Source organism: Lygodium microphyllum, chromosome 22 (genome assembly GCF_053477565.2).
Source record: "Lygodium microphyllum isolate KBCC chromosome 22, Lygodium_microphyllum_v1.1.10, whole genome shotgun sequence".
Classification (NCBI taxonomy): Eukaryota; Viridiplantae; Streptophyta; class Polypodiopsida; order Schizaeales; family Lygodiaceae; genus Lygodium; species Lygodium microphyllum.
The window spans coordinates 53,720,507-53,743,758 of NC_141156.1; the positions used below are offsets into that span (position 1 = coordinate 53,720,507).

General features: G+C 42.7%; 1 protein-coding gene across 7 annotated transcripts in view; it reads left to right on the plus strand.

The window, feature by feature from the left end:
• Nucleotides 1–23,252, plus strand: part of LOC148017161 (Alkaline-phosphatase-like family protein) — a 115,589-nt gene that overhangs the window by 85,502 nt on the left and 6,835 nt on the right. For 5 of the 7 annotated variants that reach the window (XM_087663541.1, XM_087663540.1, XM_087663538.1 and 2 more), the window contains one exon: nt 21,149–21,255. In XM_087663541.1, the coding sequence (XP_087519667.1) occupies nt 21,149–21,255 (107 nt within the window). Of the gene's footprint in view, nt 1–224; nt 337–17,482; nt 17,508–21,148; nt 21,256–23,252 lie in introns of those variants that run through there. The other 2 variants (XM_087663544.1, XM_087663542.1) reach the window with 2 other exon arrangements.

Below are 23,252 nucleotides of genomic sequence, written 5' to 3' on the forward strand. Positions count from 1 at the left end.
GTACAACCTGGGTTGCTACAATTGGTGGATTTTGGAACCCTCTCCTCTTGTACAAAAATAAAACAAACTATTCTTTTGCAAATACCAATAACATAACACCATAAAACTCATTTAAAAGAATTTTGCCGCACTCACTTGACTGCCTCTCCCAAGCTGAGAAGCTCAACTCTCTTTTGCAGGAGGGAGGGAGACCAATGAATGCTAATGACCATGACCAAAGATCAATGCCAATGATCATGATGACTGACCAATGACTATGATGAGAAACAACCAACAAGCAACTTACCACGACCAACCAACCAAGGCCACCAAAACAACAATTATTGTAATAAGATGGTAAGAGGGGGTAAGTTGTGAATTTTTTGCATAATAATACGCATGTGCCGCAAAGCATAGGTACAAAATCATTTGACATATTAATTCAAAAGCATGGTTTGAAACTTTATGAGAAAAAGTAACTCGTGAACACTTGTATGTGGCTTTACATGGAGTACAACAAGCTAGCGAAGGGAACAAGCATGTCCTTGTCAAGGACACCTTGAACAAAGATAAGTCCATCTTCATGGCTCAATAATGTGCCGATTTTAGCATAATAGTGAGCATGTATGAAGTGGGCTATCGCCACTTGCGGGCAACCAACAGCATTGAGAGTCTAGTGGCTCATTATCTGCTACTCCAACTATCAATAATAGAGTGTGGATTGGCAGGCTACCTGAGAACCACCACATACCCATTGCATTATGCAACACGTGAATCCGCTATTTGCTATTCTCAACTAGAAAGGAAAGCTTTCACAATTAAGTATGACCTCAAAGATGGAGACCAATGGGAAAGGGAAAAGGCTTTCATCGAGCTCAACCTTGAGACAATGGAAAAAGCATTAGGGATAAAAGCAAAGTCAAGAAAGTATGAGAAGAACCCAAGGTTGATGGAGGTGCCAAAACATTGGCAAGACTCGGTTCTTACTCTAAAAAGGGGTATTGTCAAGCGGCATGCAGAATGAGCAATTGCAAGTCATTGCACAAGTCTTCCATCATCTTTTCTCCAACAGTAAGCCCTCGATTGGACAGAGAAGAATCCCAAAGTGGCTCATGAAAGATATATTGACCAAAAACTTGGTAAAATAAGACCTAAACGGACTATGAATAGAATGCATCATAGAATCCCTTACCAAGGCCCAAAGTTCCATTCCCGTAAAGTACACCACTTGTAGTCTAAGAACATCTTCAGTAATTACGGTGGTGCTCTACTCCATCTTATTGCTCGCTAGCTTGGCATCTTTAACAAAGAAGAACTCAAGCCTATTTCGCCACCAAGTATACATGACCTAGAAAGAGGACAACAAGAAAAGGGAGAACAATTAAGGCAAAAGAAAAGACAAAGGCAAGAGGAAAGTGATGAGGAAGAAGATAGAGCTTTAGTGGAGAAAGTTCTTAAGATATCTCAAGAGGAGTATCACAAGAAAGAGCATGAAAAACAGGAGGAGCATACGAGATATATGAAGGAATACTAGCAAGTGGTGAGGCTGTCCATCAAAGATTGCATCTGCAAGAAAGTGGGCAAGCTACTAGTAGAAAGAGCAGAGACCAATTCTAGCAAAGGCAAGGAAAAGGCCGATGAACTTCCTTCAGCTACCTCGGGTCTCCTACTCACTCTATAGGTGAGAACCAAGTGGAGCAGCTACAACACTTACAATCATTAATAGCTGAGTTGATCAAGGCAAAACCCACAGCAAAATCCGGCATTACAACACACCAGAGAGAGTAGCAACAACACGAGAACACCCAAGGGCCTTCCAGGCAACTAGGCAGTGTGGATGGCCTAGAAACGCTAGCGAAGATGTATGAAGAACTTAACGAAAGCAGGGCTGCAACACTAAAAGAGAAGCAAGTGACCCAAGCCAAGCTAGCGGCGACTGAGGAAAACTTTAACAACTTCATCATCCAAGCCAAAAAGCAGAAAAATGCAAGAATTGATCAAGTAACTATGATATGCTTGCATCTCAAGTCCTCCCTACTACCTACTTATTGTGTTGAGCTATTAAGGGACATGGTAGAGAGTAGATTTGCCTTGTGTACACACCCATTCTTCCTAGAATCACGTCTACAGCTATGCAGCTCATTGAAGAAGTAAATGCTTAGCACATGGTTTCTTCAACATGCACTCAAACCACTCACTAAGTGATGTAACACCTGTCATTGCATTTATTCACCAACCAAATAGAGAGAGAGAGAGAGAGAGAGAGAGAGAGAAGAAAAAAAGGGAAGAAATAAAGAAGGCACGCACACAACACCTAGGGATCTACCCTAGCCCACTTCCCCCCACTCCACAACCTCAGGCCCCATCAAAGGTAGGATATTGCAAGCTGGCTTAGCAAACTTGTCACCCAAGGTAGGATATCGCAAGCTGGCTTAGCAAACTTGTCACCCTAGGGTTAGCACAACACAATAACCTCTCACAAATTGGGTTCTCAAGTGTGGAACAACTTTCCAAGTTTACTTAGAACTTGACCTATCTCCCAGTTTCACTGCACAAGCATCTCAGCCCACCAAAATAGGTAGTCACACCCTTAGGGAGAGCACCCTGACAAGGGCATGCATCACATGAAGACCCCATCTGTTAGAGTCATCACTTGGACAGGCGGGGCCATGCAAGCAGGTGCCACATGGAAGGCAGTTGGCCGGCTGCCACATGGCAGCAATCGGCCGCATTAATTGCAGTCGACCTGATTATTTCCTGCCATTATTTTCAGCCTATAAATAGGCTTTGTATTCAGCAGCCTCAGTTAGTTGTCTTTTCACAGATTTCAAGCTGTAGACCGCGGAGATTGCTCTCGGGGCTGATGGAGACTGAGATCTTCAAAGTGGAGACATACGCAAATATTCTCTCTGCGCCCATGTATAATTATGCATCCTTATATAGTATTCTTCACTGCAGATTTTATGTGTTTCACTGTCTCTTTCTCTTCTTTGTGGACTGATGAGGAAGGAATCCCTTCGAGGGAGCTTGTATTTCATGCTCATTGTAGATGATTATAGCAGGATGACATGGGCCTATTTCTTGAAGCTGGAGTCGGAGGCTTTCTCCAACCTTAAGGATTGGTTGCTCTTTGAGGAGAACCAATCGGAGCTGAAGGTGAAGACTTTACGATCGGAAGGACAGAGATTTTGTTTCTAATGAGTTTGCTCGGTTTTGTGCAGATTGTGGTATTCACCAGGAGTTTGCCAATACAAACACCCCTCAGGAGAAGGGCATCTTGGAGTGGAAGAATCGCAGTGTGATCGAGATGGCCCATTGATGGAGCATCATCAGACACCTCAATGTCTATGCATTGAGGCTGTGGCTACTGCACTTCACATCCTTAATCATTCCCCTACTTCCGTTGTTGTTGGTATGACTCCTTATGAGGCGTACTTTGGGTCAAAGTCAGATGTTTCTTATTTTAGGGTTTTTGGGTGTGATGCTTATGTTCACATCCTGAAGACACAGCGTGATAAATTTGAAGCGGCTTCCAGAAGATGGGTGTTTGTGGGCTATAGCTCGCAATATCAAGGTTAGCGATTGTATGATCCTGTAAAGCGGGATGTCTACACGAGCCGCGACGTTCGGTTCGTGGAGGTTCCAACCCCAGAGGGGGGTGAGGACCACCCTATACTTGAAGATCTCGGTGATAGGTGGGCCCCAGCGACTGTTTCTCTCGAGCCTGTGTCTCTTGACGACTCTTCTTCGGATGAGGAGCCTACTTCGCAACCACCGGATTCACCAATTGGTCCTCTATTGACGGTGGATTTTCCAAAAACTTTAGCAGATGGAGAGCGCCGAGGTGAGATCCGGCCTCTTCCTCGTTGGGTCTGTGAGACGCTCTGAGATTCAGGGATTGAGGGGGTCCTTGAGGAGTGGCAACCGCAGGATGGACCACAGAGGTCATGGAGGCACCAGTCACATACTATGGAGCTTGTTTGCTCTAACTACTGTTTGATGTCCTGTGTTATGCAGGATAGAGAGCCTAGATCCGTGAAGGAGACTTTACAATCTGATCATTGGCGGAAAGCGATGGAAGCCAAGTTGGAGGCTATTTAGCGGAATAGCACTTGGTACCTTGTGCCTCGTCCCTCTCATAAGAAGGTGATTGGTGTCAAATGGGTCTTCAAGACCAAGTACCATAGTGATGGCTCTTTGGACAAGCACAAGGCTCGCCTTGTTGCTAAAGGTTTTGCTCAGTGCCTAGGTGTTGATTTCCATGATACTTTTGGACCTACTGCTCGTATGGCAACTATCCGTGCTATTCTTTCCTTGGCTAGTCATAGGAGATGGCCCCTCTTTCAAGTGGATGTGAAGTTGGTCTTCTTGAACGGAGATTTGAAGGAGGAGATCTATGTAGAGCAGCCTCCTAGCTTTAGTTCCACAGATGGGAAGGTTTATAGGTTGAAGAAGACCTTATATGGCCTGAAGCAAGCTCCGCGTGCTTGGAACGAGAAGATTGACTCATTTCTCCAAGCAAAGTTGGGATGTCGGCGCTCTAGGGCTGATCCACAACTTTATTTACACACTTCCGAGGGTGGTCGTGTTGTTTGTTTTGTATGTTGATGACTTGATTATTGTGACCATGCCCAAAAGGTCAAAGAGACGAAGGCAACTTTACATTAGAAGTTCGAGATGACAAATTTATGACTTCTCCATTTCTTTTTGGGCCATGAGATTTATCAAACTTAGAGGGGGATTTTCATCTCTCAACAGAGATATGTGCATGAGCTCTTGGTGACTTTTGAGATGGAGGATTGTCGGTCTATTTCTACTCCTATCGATCCAAACTCGAAGGCTACTTCACACTCACATTCTTCTTTGGCGGATGCTACCTGCTACCATCAACTGATTGGATCATTGATTTGGCTCCTCAGCACATGGGTTGATCTATATTTTGCTGTAGATCTCTTGGCTGGGTCATGAGTGCACCTCAGTAAGTGCATTGGCAAGCTGCTTAGAGGATACTTCGGTTTTTGAGAGGGACCTCCGACCTTGGGATTTCCTATCCAGCAGGTACAGGAGCTTCTGATCTTGTTCTTGCAGGTTGGAGTAATTCGGATTGGGCTGGCGATGTGGACCAAAGGCAATCTAGTACAGGTTATTGTTTTACCTTCGATGCTGGTGCTATCTCTTGGAGTAGCAAGAAGCAGCCCACAAGAGCCCTATCTTCGACTGAGGCAAAGTATTGGGATGCGTCTTCTACCACATGTGAGATTGTGTGGCTTCGGCGATTGTTGGAGGAGCTTCGCTATCCTCGGACTCATCCTACGATTCTACGGTGCAACAATGAGAGTTGCATTGCCTTGGCACAAAATCGTGTATTTCATGCCCAGACGAAGCACATAGAGATCCAATATCACTTTATCAAGGAGAAGCTTCTAGATGACACCATTGATGTGGAATATTGTAAGGCCAAAGACGAACCTTGCAAATTTGTTTACCAAGGTACTTCCCCAAGCTCTACTTCGCGGACATTCCAAATCCCTCCATTTGCTGCCTTTCCAGGATCTGAGTGGGGGTGTTAAGAGAGTCATCACCTGGACAAGCAGGGCCATACAGGCATGTACCATGTGGTAGGTAGTCGGCCAGCTGCCACGTGGCAGCAGTCGACTGCATTAATTGTAGCCTACCTGATTATTTCGTGCCATTATTTTCAGCCTATAAATAGGCTTTGTATTCAGCAGCCTCAATTAGTTTTCTTTCACAGATTTCAGGCTACAAACCGTGGAGATTGCTCTTGGGGCTGACGAAGACCGAGATCTTCGAAGTGGAGACATACGTAGATATTCTCTTTGCACCCATGTATAATTCTGCATCCTTATACAACATTCTTCACTGCAGATTTTCTGTGTTTCACACCCACACACACACACACACACACACACACACACTCTCTCTCTCTCTCTCTCTCTCTCTCTCTCTCTCTCTCTCTCTCAGACATGACAGACGCTGGACATGATGGATGGGGCGTGATGGATCTCTGATGACTTGCTGGTGTGACGGATACTGGTGTGACGGCTCACTGGCGCGACGGCTCTCTCGGACGGATGTTGGCGTGACGGCTTCTGACAGATGCTGGTGTGAGGCTCTCTCTAACGGGATGCTGACGTGACGCTTCTCTCTCTCTCTCTCCCCCTCTCTCTCTCTCTCTCTCTCCCTCTCTCTCTCTCTCTCGTGCTCAGTCGTGGTGAGCAGTCGTGGCATGAGCGGTCGTGGCGTGAGGGACCTAGCATAAGGTGATATACCTGGCATGATGGAATGCAATCGTGAGCAGGTCTCTCTCACTCAGTCGTGAGCAGTCGTGATTAGAGAATGCAGTCGTTCTCTCTCGCATGCTAGCCTGAATGAATGAATGCAGTCATGAGCAGGGTCTCTTGCATGCTGGTTAGCAGGGAATGCAGTCCTGTGAGCAGTCTCTCGCACATTGGTTTGAATGAATGCAGTCGTGAGCAGGGAATGCAGTCATGAGCAGTCGTGACCAGAGAATGCAGTCATGAGCAGTAACTAAAACACATTTGGGCTCGTAAAAGATTACTGGGCTTGCAAAAATTTAGTGAGGGGTTGGGGAAACCTTGGAAATTTGCAGGAATTTGCAGGAAATCACAGAAATTGCTTTGATCTAACAATACAAAGTACAAGTTGAGTGGCTTTGCACACAGTGTATGAGAGATGGATAATGTAGACAAATGCAATCATCAAACCGTGGAAAATGAATATTTGGGAGACAAATCTGATCAGGAACTAACACAACCGTCCATGGAAGCAATGTTCAACCCCTTCTAAGAACACATGGTACAAGACGTATGGCCGTAGGGTCCGTGATTGGACCGTCTCCCCAACATCTGACAGGCATGGAAAGACTTCACGCACCATGAATGAAAAGAAATACGAAGAAATTCATCTCATGATTCGCTTTGAACTATGAATTATGAGACAATAATTAGAGAAAGAAATACGAGAGCAGGTCAAAGCCGAATTGATAGTAAATCAGAGGGCAGAAATGCAAGACATGCAGACAAAGATTAAGAATGACCTACAAGCACAAATGTTGTTCGAAATGCACACACTGAAAACTGAAATGTTGAAAGTTGTAGATGCCTACAAAACTGAAATCTTATAACTGGGGGAAGAATTGAATACATTTAAGAAAAAAGAAATGAACGCGCAAGAAGAACTACAAAAAGAGAAAGAGGCTTTGAAGGCATGTGAAAGGAAGATTCACTCATGAGCAGAAGTGGCAAAGACAACACAGAAGCAGATAGAAGAAGCCAGCCCATGGATTGAGGCAATAAAAAAGAATAAGGCAACATCAGTGAACAAAACTGAAGTAATGAATGCTACCTTGGAAGAAGAGGCTAGGAGATGGACTAGGGTTTTACATGTACGGGTAGTAGGATGGGAGGAGAAGAGCAGCCCACAGGAAGATACTAAGACACTTGCTAACAAAATTGGGGCTTTTGATGTACCTATCATTAGTGCTTGGAGAGTGGAGAAAGAGGACTCTTAAGTCCAAGGCTCTAATTCTTCGCTTTGGAGACAGAGAAAAAAAAGGCCTTCCTCTCCAAGAGGAGAGCCCTCAAGGGTCAGAAGATTTATTTGGATGAGGACCTTACCCCAGCACAGATAGCGCATTGCAAAGAACACATGCCCAAGGTATTGGAGGCTTGCAAAGAGGGAAAGTGGACTGTTTATAGGGATGGACGAGCCATCATCACTGACAAAAGGACTTCATGACGGTATGAGGCCTATGAGACTTCGGATGTCAATATGGAATTGTAATGGAGCCCTGCGCTTGGATGCCGGTTACTTTGAAGATAGCTTCCGAAACATAGATATAGCAATGTACATAGAAACACACCAATGTAAAGGTAGCCGACTACCAAACGTACGGGGATACAGGTGGGAAAGTGCATTTTGTCCAGCAGCTAGAAAACCAGGAAGCACTAGGGGTTCTGGAGGTGTGGCCATACTATACCGGGAAGACCTCAAAGGGATAGTGCAAGTAATGAAAAGAGATGATGATGCATGATATTTATGAATTAGGATACATGCAAGAAGACCACGGGATATATTCATCACAATATGCTACTTTCCTCTTGCAAATTCTACCTATGCCACATGAGATGGATCTCCCTTTGATGTACTCTATGAGGATATCATGAGATATGCTAGCATTGGGGACATATTATTAGTAGGAGATTTCAATGCATGCACTGGAGATAGATAGAGTGACTTTTATATGCATGACAGTGCCATGTTCAAAGAGATCAACATAGATGAAATAGGCCTACGAAGGAGAGCCTAGGATAAAGAAGTGAGTACCTATGGGACACACCTATTGACTTTGGGAAGTGCACATAGACTAGCCATCTTTAATGGTCTACCACAATGGCCAGGATCTGACAATTTGACATGTTGGAATCACAAAGGAGAGGCAAGTACTGTGGACTACCTGATGGGCTCACCAGCATTGATACCAAACATCCAAAATTTCAAGATATCTAAGAGGCCAATTGGCATAGCAGCAGATCATGCTATTCTGACACTCATGCTCTCTTGTGTACATATGAAACATGAAACACGAAACACCATGCCTCCCTAAACATCCCAAATACTACTTTACAGAAGACACCTCGCACATCTACAGTGGTTCTCTACAGACCAGTTTACATACATTGGACTTGAGTAGATCGTTGGAAAATGTACAAGGGATTTAGCAGAGGCCATACATGGATCAACCATGTATGCATTCCCACACACCTTGCCCCGATCAACCATACATGGATCAACCATGTATGCATTCCCACACACCTTGCCCCGATGTAGACCCACACGATCTACTGCTCCCCAAAATAGCTGGTATGATGATGAGTGTAGAGTCACCCGAGCTCGCTTACAAAGGAAAGTGGAGCTAGGCACTCAAACACATCACCAAGCAAAGGCATTCTTCAAACGCCTTGTGCGGAAGAATAAACAAGACTACGTAACGAAAACAGAAGCAGAGATATATCAGCTATTTTTGGGGCGGAACAGCAAGAGCGCATGGAAGATGTTTCGTGAAAGACAATCCCCCATACAGATTACATCACCGGATGCTTGGCTTGACTATGGGAGATAGTTGTATGACTTGCCAGGACAGCCATCTATGCAATCCCCCACAAGCTTGTAGACCAACACAGTGGTCTTTCTTCACATGGAAAATGGTTAGGGATGCAATCTATAGATTACAAAATGGGAGGGCACAAGATGAGGATGGACTAGTAGCAAAACATTTCTCACATACTGGTGACATATTAACACCCATATTAGCACATATGTTCAAGAGAGCAATACGTGAAGGTTTCCCTATGAGTTGGTCAAACAATACTATAATTTCGCTATTTAAAAGTGGTGATCCCCTAATTCCTAGCAACTACAGGACTATCATGATCGGTCATTCTTTGGCCAAGATATATGGATCTATATTGGAGCATGAACTCAGTGAGTGGGCTGAAATGCAAGGCAAGAAAGCACCAGGACAGGCAGGTTTCAGACGAGGATATACCACACTGGACCATATTCTCACACTTAGAGCCATTATTGAGGAGGGTCGAGCCCGAGACAAGAGGATCTATTGTTGCTTTGTAGACTTTCACAAAGCTTTTGATGCAGTGCCTCGTACACGCATCATGCAGAGATTGCAGGGCATTGGAGTACCAGAGGGTATACAATGGGGTGTCTATGCATTATATGAGGCAATGACAAGTCATGTACAAGCACCTGGGGGGCTATCAGAGAGGATTGACAATACTATAGGAGTGAAACAAGGATGTCCACTTTCACCCACATTGTTTGGTCTATACATAGATGGAGTGTCTGATTACATAGACCGAGGAGGAGCTGGAGCCAACCTGGCAGGGGTGCTGATATCAATATTACTGTATGCAAATGATATTGTTATCATTTCAGATTCACCGAAGGGTTTGCAGTGCCATCTAGATGCTTTGCATATCTTTTTTAGAGATAAAGACCTCACAGTGAACCTTGGGAAGACCAAAACCATGGTTTTCAATACTTCAGCAGCATGGGTGACTAGATCTATGTATCAATTCACATTTGGGGGAGACATACTGGAGCATGTAAGGAAATATGTCTATTTGGGAATCACTTTCTCTAGCCCACGTTTTTCGTTGAGAGGGGCGTCATAGGCACGTTTGGCACGTGGATACGCAACACTAGGGGCACTTGAGAGTCAATGTGCTCACATACAGTTCCAGGAGCCCCGCACCAAACTTTGGTTGTTTGACACCCTAGTCTCACCTACATTACTATATGGAGCAGAGGTATGGGGTTGCAGCTTGTACCATAGGCACCTTAGCCCACTCACTGATCAGATTGGAGTAGAGAGGGATTATTATGATGGCTGGGATAGCATGGAAAGGCCATTGATCATGACGATAGCATGCATGATTAGGAGTAAGCCCTCCACCCCACACCCCATTGTCAGAGCAGAGCTAGGGGCAACACCCATAGTCATGGAGGCACTCTTCAGGGCAGTGACCTTTTGGGACAGACTATGGGAACTTCCACGCCATAGATACTCTAGATTGGCTTTTAATTTTGAGGACAAAACTATTTGAGGTAGGGATGGTTTATAATGTAGGAAAAATTTTACCTTAACATTAGAAAAAAGTTAACCCAAGTCATTAGCATTAGGAGTAGGTTTAAAAGGGGAGACGTGTAACATTTATTAGTATGATCTTTTTTTCAATTGGAAATAGTATCCTTGTCATCTCCATTGTTGGAGCTTTGAGGTTTTATCCTTCTACCATGGCCTTAGGTATGTTTCATGCTCCACCATAGCATGTGGTGAGAAACATGCTCCACCATTTTCTCATAGGCCACATTGGCCTTATGTAGACGTTAATATATCTTTCTTTCTTTTCTCTCTCTCTCTCTCTCTCTCTCTCTCTCTCTCTCTCTCTCTCTCTCTTTGTCTCATTCATTTGCTTCCACATTGCTTCACTCTGACACCATCAACATTGGTGGCCCCACTTCCCAAGCATAGCAGCCAGAAATGTTAGAAACGTTAGAACATTTAGAAACGAAACGTTTGAAATGTGTTTCATAAGTTTCTTTCAAGAGGGGTTAAAATAAGAAACGCATGTTTTTTTATGTAGGGATTTTAGATAGATTTGACTGGGGAAAGAGGTTCTAAACCTCTATGGAACTCTCTCTTAAACAAAGAATGGCTAATTGAGCTTGAGTGATAATAGAGTCAATTGAGAATAATACATTATACATTACATATCCATGATCCATTATTGACTTATCACTTAAGTCATAGTTAGTCTTTGGACAAGCCATACTATGGTTTAGAACTCAAACATTACGATTCATACATATTGTCACGAGGACGTGAAAATTTGATGCTTTGCTTATGTTTAATTGACATTTGATTAAAGGATTAATCAAATGTGCAATTAAAAGATGCACATGTGTTGCACATATGAGGTGCAAGCTACTTTCTCACAGTTGAAGACTGAAGGACCCTGTGAAAAAGATGGGTGTCAAAGGCAAAAGTTGTAACAAGTTATACTTGTTAGATTCTAGGTGAATTTTGTTGTCAGTTTGCCCCTAGGACCATTAATTGGCCATTAAGTGTCAGTGGTGACACTAGGGACTAGGCATTAATTAATGGATTAATGCTTGTTCAAGGGTCAATTAATGCATGGGACCACTTTGGGTTGCAAAAGGCCTAGCCAATTAATTTTTGGATGGGCAAGGTCAATTTTCTGAGCATGGATTAAGGGCTGAATGAATTTTCTGAAAATTAATTAAATGGCTGGAAATTGCTGAAAATAGATTAAGAAATCTGCCACTCGGCAAAACTTTCCCATGCAAGTGGGGGAACGGCTAAATAGGGCTAAAGGGAGAGGGAAATCTCGTTTTTTCATTTTGGAGCTGTTGGAAAGAGGTGTTGGACTGTTGCTGCCAGCTTTTGGGGCCAATTCCCAGCCATTGGAGACCATTTTGGTGATGGAGATTGCATATTCTTGACCTTGGGAAGCTGGCAATTGCTGCTGATGCACTTTCTCCTAAGGATCAGAGTCTCTAATGCTCCTATTGTTGTTGGTGCATCCGTTTGGGGTTGGTACAACAGGGCAGCAGCTGATTTTAATCAGTTCTTCGCAACAAATCTCAGAATTTTCTCTCTCTACAGCATTCTCTCATCTCCTCCAGCCTATGCTCAGCCATTCTCAGTAATTCTTAGCCATTTGGAGGAGATTTCAGCCATTTGGAGGAGATGAGAGAATGCTGTAGAGAGAGAAAATTCTGAGATTTGTCGCGAAGAACGGATCAAAATCAGCTGCTGCCCTGCTGTACCAGTCCCAAACAGATGCACCAACAACAATAGGAGCATTAGAGACTCTGATCCTCAGGAGAAAGTGCATCAACAGCAATTGCCAGCTTCCCAAGGTCAAGAATATGCAATCTCCATCACCAAAATGGTCTCCAATGGCTGGGAATTGGCCCCAAAAGCTGGCAACAACAGTCTAATACCTCTTTCCAACAGCTCCAAAATGAAAAAACGAGATTTCCCTCTCCCTTCAGCCCTATTTAGCCTTTCCCCCACTTGCATGGGAAAGTTTTGCCAAGTGGCAGCTTTCTTAATCTATTTTCAGCAATTTCCAGTCATTTAATTAATTTTCAGAATTAATTAATTCTGAAAATTAATTCAGCCCTTAATCCATGCCCAGAAAATTGACCTTGCCCATCCAAAAATTTATTGGCCAGGCCATTTGCTACCCAAAGTGGTCCCATGCATTAATTGACCCTTGAACAAGCATTAATCCATTAATTAATGCCTAGTCCCTAGTATCACCACTGACACTTAATGGCCAATTAATGGTCCTAGGGGCAAACTGACACCAAAATTCACCTAGAATCTAACAAGTGTAACTTGTTACAACTTTTGCCTTTGACACCCATCTTTTTCACAGGGTCCTTCGGTCTTCAACTGTGAGAAAGTAGCTTGCACCTCACATGTGCATCTTTTAATTGCACATTTGATTAATCCTTTAATCAAATGTCAATTAAACATAAGCAAAGCATCAAATTTTCACGTCCTCGTGACACATATCATACAAAGAAAATTGAAATTAACATGTAAATGGCCTTTTAATAATATGGACTGAGTCAAGTTGCAACATCATGATTCTCACTTCAAAAAAAACTAACAAAATGTCAAAATCGAGAATGAATCGTAATATATCATAAATAACTCACAAATGATACTAAAGTGGTATAATATTCAAATCTCAAGACAAGAACAGATACTAGATTGACAAAGTCCAATAACTAAACAAAATCTCAAAAAAATCCATCTCTCATCCAAAATCTTGAGCCCTCACAAGTTATTACACATCATCATCATCATGTTTAGTATTGCCCAATAGTTTTTATCAAAAAAACCATGTTTTGAGTTCCAACTCACCATAAAAAAATTTTAAAAAATAAAAACACCCACGTTTTTTACTCTAAAAAACGTTCCGTACTTTAAGAAATGTTTCGTAAGTTTTAAACTCAAAGAAACGTGTTTCTTAGCTGCTATGTTCCCAATTCATACAACTTCCTTCATCACTAGCCACCACATAGCTCTCCAAGATCTCTTCATCCACTAGGTTAGCACTACACACTCCTTCGGCGTAAGTGCCATGGGACTAGCACTCCACTAGGAGGAGAGCAAAATGTTAACCGTTTTTTATGCAGGAAGAGAAAAATAGGCAAGCCACAAAATTGTTGGAGAGTTTGTTTATATTTTTAGGAAATAAACCATTTGATGTATCAAGAGCCGGGCTCCCTCCCAAGCAAATTGTAATCTTATTTGAAGCACTAGCATGAAAACACAAATTAAGTGCATAAGAAAGACCGGTCTATGGTCAAAAAATGGGTAGGATTCCCAAGGCTCAAAGGGAACCCTACCTCTACTTTTGTATAAAAGAGTTGAGAATGAATAGAACTGGCTATTCTTGTGTGTGCCAACTTTGCTCTCACCTTTTTTATTTTTCATTGTGTGTGTGTGTGTGTGTGTGTGTGTGTGTGTGTGTGTGTGAGGAACTAGGTTGTAAAGCTCTTACTTTCTCTTCTCCAAGCTCTGCCATGCCATTACCATGCTTCTTCTGTGCATATGGAAGCTATAGAGGGTTGAGAAACGAAGGGAGTGCTACTTGAATCATGGAGCTTGCCTTGCGCATGCATCTTGCTTGGTGTATCACCTCTTGAGCTCCCTACAAGCAAATCACAAGCTCGTTGCATGTGCAAGTTGCTAGGTGAGAGCCATCCTGACGTACTTCGTGATTGAGCCACTTGAAGGAATAAGAGGGTGTCCAAGGTTTCCGTCGTTGAGCGTGTGGTGCCCAACAGTAAGGGCAAAGAAAATAAAGATAGGATAGTACGTCTATGCCCATAGACTAGAGTACAACTTCAACATCAAAGGATGTTGATAGTGCAAGTAAGGATCCTATCATTAATTCCATTGATATACAACCTAGAGACCGGTCATTAAGGGTGAGAGGACCCTAGCGTTAATTCCACTTTATGTATAACCAAGAGAGGGGTCATTAAGCATGAGGTAATTATATCCTTAAAAGACATGAGACGGGAGTTGCATAGGATTGAAAAACACCTCATCTAAGTATCATGTGCTTGAGGCTAGCACGTCATTGGGACAACAAATGTAGAAGTGGTGGTCAAGGTTGTCACGTCCAATGGCATCCAACTAATACCATCCAATACTAGTAGGGTACTAATTAGACTAATAAATCTTAGACCTATGTCTGATGCTATGTTTGATGAAAAAAATGCATATAATTTAAACTTCTAGTATAGATCCATATATCTTGGCCAAAGTACGGTTCATCATGATAGTCTTGTAATTGCTAGGGGTCAAAGGATCACCACTCTTAAAAATTGGGTGCTAGTATGTTGCAAGCATGTGAGAAATGTTTTGCCACTAGCCCATCCTCATCTTGTGCCCTCCCATTTTGTAATCTATAAATTGCATCTCTAACCACTATTTGGCCTACAAGCTTGTGGGTGCTCTATAGATGGCTGTCCTGCACACCATATAATTGTCCCCCATAGTCAAGCCAAGCAATTGGTGATTGGGGGGGGGGGGGGGGGGGGGGGGAGTGTGTGTGTGTGTGTGTGGAGAGAGAGAGAGAGAAAAACAAAGATGTATTTACGCCTTCAAAAAGCCAATCCTAACAATTGCAAGTATAGGCTATGATCATATATAAAATAATCTCTCAATGATCCTTCAACTGAACTAATCCATGTATCCTAAACCATGATTGCATCTTTGCATACTAGCAATGTGTCTCCCCACTCTCTAATAAGTGTTTGGATGAAATCAATGCTTAACATAGATATCTACATCTAGGGAGCTCCCATATCCTCTTCAAGCAACTGATTGACTGAAAAATGCCTATGTAACCACAAATGCTACCCCAATTTCTACTCTAATGATCTCATGGGGTACCAATGGTTTGCACCATATCATGCGAGCAATCACCATCACTAGTGGCCCCTCAATACTCTTACGAGTTTTTTTACAAAGACCTAGGTCCCATATTGGGGGTCCTTATAGCAAGGTTCAAGTAACCAATGTATCAAATAACTAGAATTTAGTCCAAGGCTCTTGGAATTAAGCATACACACATTTTCCCTCAAGTGCTTCATGTGTTTCATAACCTCTATGAAACCTAGTAGCTATTGCATCCCACAATGAAAATGTAGGTCTTATAAATGTGACCTCTAGATATACATAGGATCTAGCATATTCTCCCAGAGAGAGAGAGGAGAAGAAAGAAAGAAAAAGTTATATTAACATCTACAGAAGGCCAAAGTGGCCTATGAGACCAAAATGTTACATCTAAAAGTTGGGAAACTTTTTCAAATCCCTAAAAAGAATTGCCATCTAATGCTATGACTAACCATACAGAAAGTAAAAAGAATTGTCATCTAATGCTATGACTAACCATACAAAAAGTAAATAGTACATAGCTGATGAGTACAAGAATATGTCTAGACCAGATACAATGTGGAAGTGCTCTGGGAATACTCTCATCCCAAGATGTGCCTCGTGGACCTATCCACATAGAAAAGTTAAAGCAACGAGGTAGGGCTCCTCAATGACAAGCTAATATCCTTTGTATCCACCTATGATACCTCCTGTGGGGGGCGTGGATCAGCTGGGCATGGGCAGCAAGCTTGGCACCTCTCAATGTCTCTATCCAAGGTTTCTCCGTGTAGTGGGACTACTAGTCGTAGAGGTGCTCTGTGGTCGTGGGGCTGGTCTAGGATTTGTCGAACTCTGTGAGTGTACGCTAATATGTCACCATAGCTCCAATAGGAAGAACCCTAGGCATCTCTAATCTAGGAAATCCATCACCTTGGATAGTGATCCAAATCCCTCTCTAAAGAGACAATGAAAGCATCCTCTAATCTCATTGTACACTAGGCATCTACATATATAGTGCTCCTTTGTCTCTGGCTCAAGCAGGGAAGCCTTTGCATAGCACCTTGTTAAACAAGTGGCCTAGGAGGGGTGATAGCACATCTCTAGCATATGAGAGGTGCTCCGCTACGAATCCATCATGGTCCTGGACCTCTCCATTCTAGAGTCTCTTTATGGCATTGCAAGCCATAGCTACATTGAAGAAGGTGGATGATGTGGATGTGTCCTTTGATGGTGGTTGAGGCAAAGGGGGCTATGCAAGTATGTGATACAGTTGATTCCATCACTTGTCTACAAGGTATCATGTCTATTATCTATTCGTCTTGCTCATGTGTCTGTTCGTTCTTGTCTTGCATGCTATTGCTTTCAACTTCCATTTAGTGTGCATTCTCATAGATAGGCCAAGTAGATGAGTAGGTGTGAGGTGGTGACCAATAGAGGCCTAATTATCCTAGAGGTAGGAAGTGGATATGGAAGAGTTGTGCAATTGCTTTATGTAGAGGGTTAGGATATAATCATAACAACATGGAATGGAGGAATAGGAGCTTGAAATTCTGGAATACTACACGTGCATGGCTTATAGGCTGGCATGGTCGTTCGAGCTATGCACTTAAGAATGTACGGATGAAGTTGCTCATTCCTGTTTTTGAGGATCTTGGCAAAAATAGGTGCAATTTTTCACACGAGTGATGCCTTAGAAGAGGCAAGAGGCACGTGTTTAGACCAAGATGCCTTGGCTCAATCAAGCTAGCATGTGGTTGTTGATCCTACCACACGTATGCCACTACCCTTGGTGCATCCACATTATGATTGAACATAGCTACATCCTTTTCCTCCAATTCCCAAAGTGTATTTTAGATGCATGCACCATCATCTACTTCTACTACACCTCGCGTGTGACTACAAGGTGGGATCCACAAAAGGAGACAATGCAGCCATCACTTGCTTCTTCTACCAATATTATTGGCTTTTATGTTGCAAGGTAATAATAATAATTTGTCATTTATTAATGTATTAACACATTGTTTTTTATATTTATGAGATATTCACCTATATGTAATGATGTGCACAATTAGGTTGAAATATTTCAAGGCAATGGTAAAGAAAATTGGGGAATGGCTCCACATATGCACTACCCTTATGAGAGACCTTGCATATTATAGTGTTTGAGGAGAGATGCAAGGTAGAGCAAGCTACAAAGATCACAAAGAGGCTTATGGGCAAGCAGTGCAGTGGCCCTTGTTGCAAATGGTTGGAGTGACACTTGCAGTAATGGCAGATGTTGACCTACTAACTAGAGTTGTTAGCATTATTGTTAAAGGGCATTGTTGTCACATTATATTTTCTTATCACATGGCTCACTGCTTGAGTAATCTTATAAGGATATTGGCAAGCTTTCATGGGCAGAGTCGATTATTACCAAAGCTAGTGGGATAGCCACTTTTGTACCCAACCTTCAATTCTTAAGTACTCTAACCATCAATTCTCCAAGAAGTCTAGAAAGATTCTCAAGTACTCCGACACTCGTTTTTCTTTCAACTTCTTGATTCTAGGTCACTCAAGGGAGTGCAATGGTGTACTGAGGCAGGCCTTCATTAGTAATGAGTTTAGGAACTCTCCTTTGTCTTCTACTTAAATTTGGGATGCCATGCCTAGGATAGCCAAGGACATGGACTTTTGGGATTAGGTGAACCGGGTGAAGCCATGGTTCCACCTACTATGCATTTATTGTGCCTTGTAGAGGCTAGACTAGCCATGTATCTGGAAGCTCTACAAGGCTATGGATAGGATGATTGAGAGGCTATGGGAGTTGGTGCCAAATTAGGATCAATATGATAAGATTCATACCTTATTGTAACGTGTTGGGATGCCTATGGATCTCATTTGCATGCAATTGCATTCATGTTGAACCCAGGGTTGTAGGGTCATAGACGAGAATGACGAGAAAGTCAATGACGACTAGAGGTGCATCTTGGAGTGCATGGTACTCGATGCTGCCATGAGACGCATTGTAGTAGATCATCTTGCATCTTACACGTCTTTTTGTGGCTCAGTGGGTTGTGCCGATGTATGAGAGGACAGGTCACTAGGGGTGCAGCCTTGTGGTGGGTTGTGCTGATGTACAAGAGGACAGGTCACTAGGGGTGCAGCCTTGTGGTGGGTCTGAGCTTCAGCAGACAGTGGTTTGTGTTCTGAGCCACACTATTAGCTTGTCTTGTTTGGAGCAATTGTGCAGTTCTCAGTCACATTGCCCCCAAGAAGAGAAGCAACCTTGTTTAACAAAAGGCCAATGATCTTGTTTTCATCAATGATCTCGTCTTCATCAATGCAAACTTGTGAATACTTTGCAAGAGTGTGATTGTGAAGGCTGATCCCTTTACTCAGTGAGAGATGGAGTAGGAGGAGCAATAGGTAGGAAGCATGTCTGAGAGCTTTGGCAATCCCTTCTGCTCCTTTGCCGTGACTTTTGTATCTTTCCTATGATCTAACTTTTGTACTCCTATGATTTGATATAATATGACTACTCATTTGGGGGGGGAGGGGGGGAGATGTGGTGGGAGATGAGGATGCTATCATGGACAGGAGGAGCCTAGCAGCCCTTGAGACTTGAGTCTTCACAAATACAGCTTGCAGCTTGCCATCTATGATCTCTAGCATGTGCAATGTTTTGACTTGATTTATATTTTCAAAGGCCTTGCCTTTTCTTGATATGTACTCCAGGTTTTTCCTATGTTTATGGCTCTTTTTAATGTAGTTCTTTGAAGCGATTCTTTTGAATTGTCTTTGAATGCTTGGGAATTTATCTCATAAATATGATTCTTCTTTTATTTCCTATTCCCATTCTCTACCTTGTTTAACAAAAGGCCAATGATCTTGTTTTCATCAGTGATCTCGTCTTTGTCAATGCAAACTTGTGAATACTTTGCAAGAGTGTGATTGTGAAGGCTGATCCCTTTACTCAGTGAGAGATGGAGCAGGAGGAGCAATAGATAGGAGGCATGTCTGAGAGCTTTGGCAATCTCTTCTGCTCCTTTGCCATGACTTTTGTATCTGGACTGGAGGAGCCTAGCAGCCCTCGAAACTTGAGTCTTCACAAATACAGCTTGCGGCTTGCCATCTATGATCTCTAGCATGTGCAACGTTTTGACTTGATTTATATTTTCAAAGGCCTTGCTACTTGGGCCTTGTCCTTTTCTTGATATGTACTCCAAGCTTTTCCTATGTTTATGGCTCTTTTTAATGTAGTTGTTTGAAGTGATTCTTTTGAAGTGTCTTTGAATGCTTGGGAATTTATCTCATAAATATGATTCTTCTTTTATTTCCTATTCCCATTCCTATCACATTTCCGATTCCCTATTTCCCATTCTTGGTCGGTATGACTAGAATTGGGCATGTATGTGGATCCTTACCCATTTTCAAGTCTATTCAATGATTCCTTGCACAAGAGAGGATATTGACTCAGTGGGGACCAAAAGGTAACTGAATGTGATGCCTTTCTTCCATCTCATGGAGTTGACTCACCTTTTCTCTAGTAATTGGCTTTTTGCGAAGGAAGATTTAGATGGCTAGGATGATGCACCACAGCTGCTAGTGATCATCAAAGCACACATGGCTTATGTACAAAGTTGACAAAGATAATATCATACACTTTGGACAATTTCAAATGTAATAGGTGACCTTGTGGTCTAGTTGATGGCTCACGCGTCGCAACTATTTGGATGTCACTCCCCCTAGATTATTGTCCTCCTCTCTATCTTATTGAAATATCTCTCTCAATAACGATATAAGATATTTAAACCTTATATACTTACTCAAAGAGAAGAAGTATCACAAGCTGCACTTGTGAATCATGACTATTACAATCCATGTCTTCTCTGTGCCCTAATCTCCACTACTCCAAAATCACAAAAATGGCACCCCACTACGATCCGTCTTCCCCTATATTAGCATCCTCGTGTCTACCTTATCAAAATCTCTTTTTAAATGACCATGTAAGAGACTTAACCTTATACAAAGTACATTCAAAAAGAAGAAGTATCACAGGCTGCACTTGTGAATCATGATATGATAGTCCTCTCTTCTCTCAAGCACATGCAGGGGCACTCCACTATAATTACAGCAGTGCCTTTATAGTTAATGTTGATGTTACTCAAAGATATCACATTTGTTGTTGCCCCGTAACTCAGGAGGTTTGGGTAGAAAACCCTTTTTATTAGTATGTCTTTTGTCAAACAAAAGAAAATCATGTAGTAGTGTATCAGTTCACATTAATTGTTAGAACCTCCAACTTACATTTGTAGAAAATGGTTAACATCCCACCACCTAGGTGACCAATAGTTGCAAAAAGGTAATCCTGTCTAGTCACTGTGGTAGCCTTGACATTTGTGATATGCTTTTCCACATAGGAAGTCAACCCCTCACCTATCATGTGAGCTTTCAACTTCAGTAGCAATGTTGACTGAGAAAATGAAGTACACAGTAAGGTCATGCTAATGGATGCTACATAAATTTCAACTTTGAAGGTGATATGTTCTCTCAAACAAAAAAACTTCAATGAAACATTGCAGGATGCAAGTTTTCTGTAATGTTATGGTCTAATATTAATGATTTTTCTGGATTCAGGTCAATTGAAAGCAATGGGCTGGAAGATAGTTATGTATGGTGATGAAACATGGCTTCGCTTGTTTCCCAATGCATTCAGTCGTCAAGATGGTGTGACCAGTTTTTATGTAAGAAGAATCTCCTTAGTCTGAATAACTCGTGGCAAGAAAAGCAACTATATATCCAAACTCTCCTTGAACAAATATGTGGATGCTGGAGAGAGAGGGATGAGGGAGGGAGGGAGTGAAATGAGATGTTACATGAACATCTACAATAAGTCAAAATAACCTAGGAGATACATTATTTATCATACTACAGCAATAAAAAGTACAAATATACTGCAGCAATAAAAGTATGGCAAACTCCCTCATATGTCTCTCCACCGTTTAATCAATCTCTGGCAGACGCAACCATCTGGAGGACCTTTGCTGATGTCTAGCAATGATCTCTTGGACACTCTTACGCAACTTGGATTATTGGATAGGAGCCCTTAGCCTTGGTTGTCTAGCTTGACTAAGTTCTCTGGGTCACTCCATTCTTACTTCTCAGTAAGCAGGATGTCTAATCTGAAGTAGTCTGTTGGTGTCTTGGTCCCAGCCCTGTAGTGGCTTATCCACTGCTCCTTAGCAGTGAAGCTTACGTAGGAAAAGGCCCAAGCATCTCTAGTCTCTGTAGTCCATCGCCCTAGAAAAGAGGCCTAGATCCCTCATGGAAGGGGTAGTGAAATCTCCACCTGATCTCACAGTACACTGGACAAAGACATGTATAGGGCTCCTTTGTCTCGGGCTCCATATGGCATGGTAAGCATATGCATTGTCTGGTCACAATCTCTGAGGTGACAGGTCCATACCTTGCTGTCTCAATTCTCAACTTGTGTGCAAGGACTGGATCTGCCCAGTGGCACACCTCAAGCCATTTGATAAATGTGTGCCTGAACATTTGTGTAGTGTCTTGTCCCCAGCCGTCGTGTGGGTGTGAACCATGTCCTCTAAATATCAAGTTCAGTGAGATCCCTAATAACCATGTTGACCTGTGTGTGCTCTAGTCTTATTGATGGGGTATCCTAAGAGTATTGCAAAAGGGACAATGAGGTCATAAGGGTTTGAAACCATGTAGATAATTGTGCATACCAGCCAGCATCCTTATGTGCGCCATAGAGCAGTGGTGCCCCCCCTTAGACATGATTAAGTGGCCACTTGCCTAAGCTGCTTGACACCACATGTCGGCAGAGGTCTGATTGACAGCTGGATTGATGGAGGTGCACTTTGCCATTCAGGGGCAAACAGCACCCCCTACTATGCCCATGAGATAGTAAAGGGGAGTGGAGCTCACCATCTAAACCAGCCACCAAGTGTCACTCTATAGCACCCAGCTCCCTGCTTCCTCATCTTCAATCATGCCAAAAAGGAGTCTGTTCAGAAAATCCTAGATTTTCCCCATGAGTATAAATCTAGCATCCTGGAATGTGAACACCCTTCAGTTTGGTCGAGCACAGGGTCCTAGGAAGCTAATTGTTTGTAAGGAGCTGCAGCCTGGATGCATTGACATTCTGTAGCTTCAAAAGCACAAGCTCTCCTCCTCTCAGGCCAGCAGGGTCGAGAAGGTGCTTCTAAGAGGCTCATTTACCTACTGGGAGTACTTCATTGGCACTCATGAATGGAGTAGCTTGTGCACTCTACTGCAGGTAGACATTGGCCAGCCTTGCTTCACCTCAATGGAACCTTCCTGTAAATCTGGTACTGTTGCAGTCTCACTGGCTCGTAAAGGGCTATGACCCCCACGTGAGCTCATTAGGCAACCCCATATCATATAGCCTTCTCAGTGACCAGGCCCATCATCTAGTATGAAAGGCTGCAAAATCCATAAAACAACAAATGTTGACCATGTGCTCTGTTCTCTTCTGTAATAGTTCTCAGTGCAAGCATATGATCAAAACTGAATAACCTCTACAAAAGCCTGCTTGCAGTGGAGCTTTGAGTGATGCTTCCCACATATCTCCTGAGCTCATACTCATACATGGAGATGTACAACTTGGCCAGTGTACAGCCAACTAGGATAGTGCAGTAACTAGTGGGAAATGCAGGATCATTTGTCTTCAGGACGGGCACATTATTGTTTATACTCT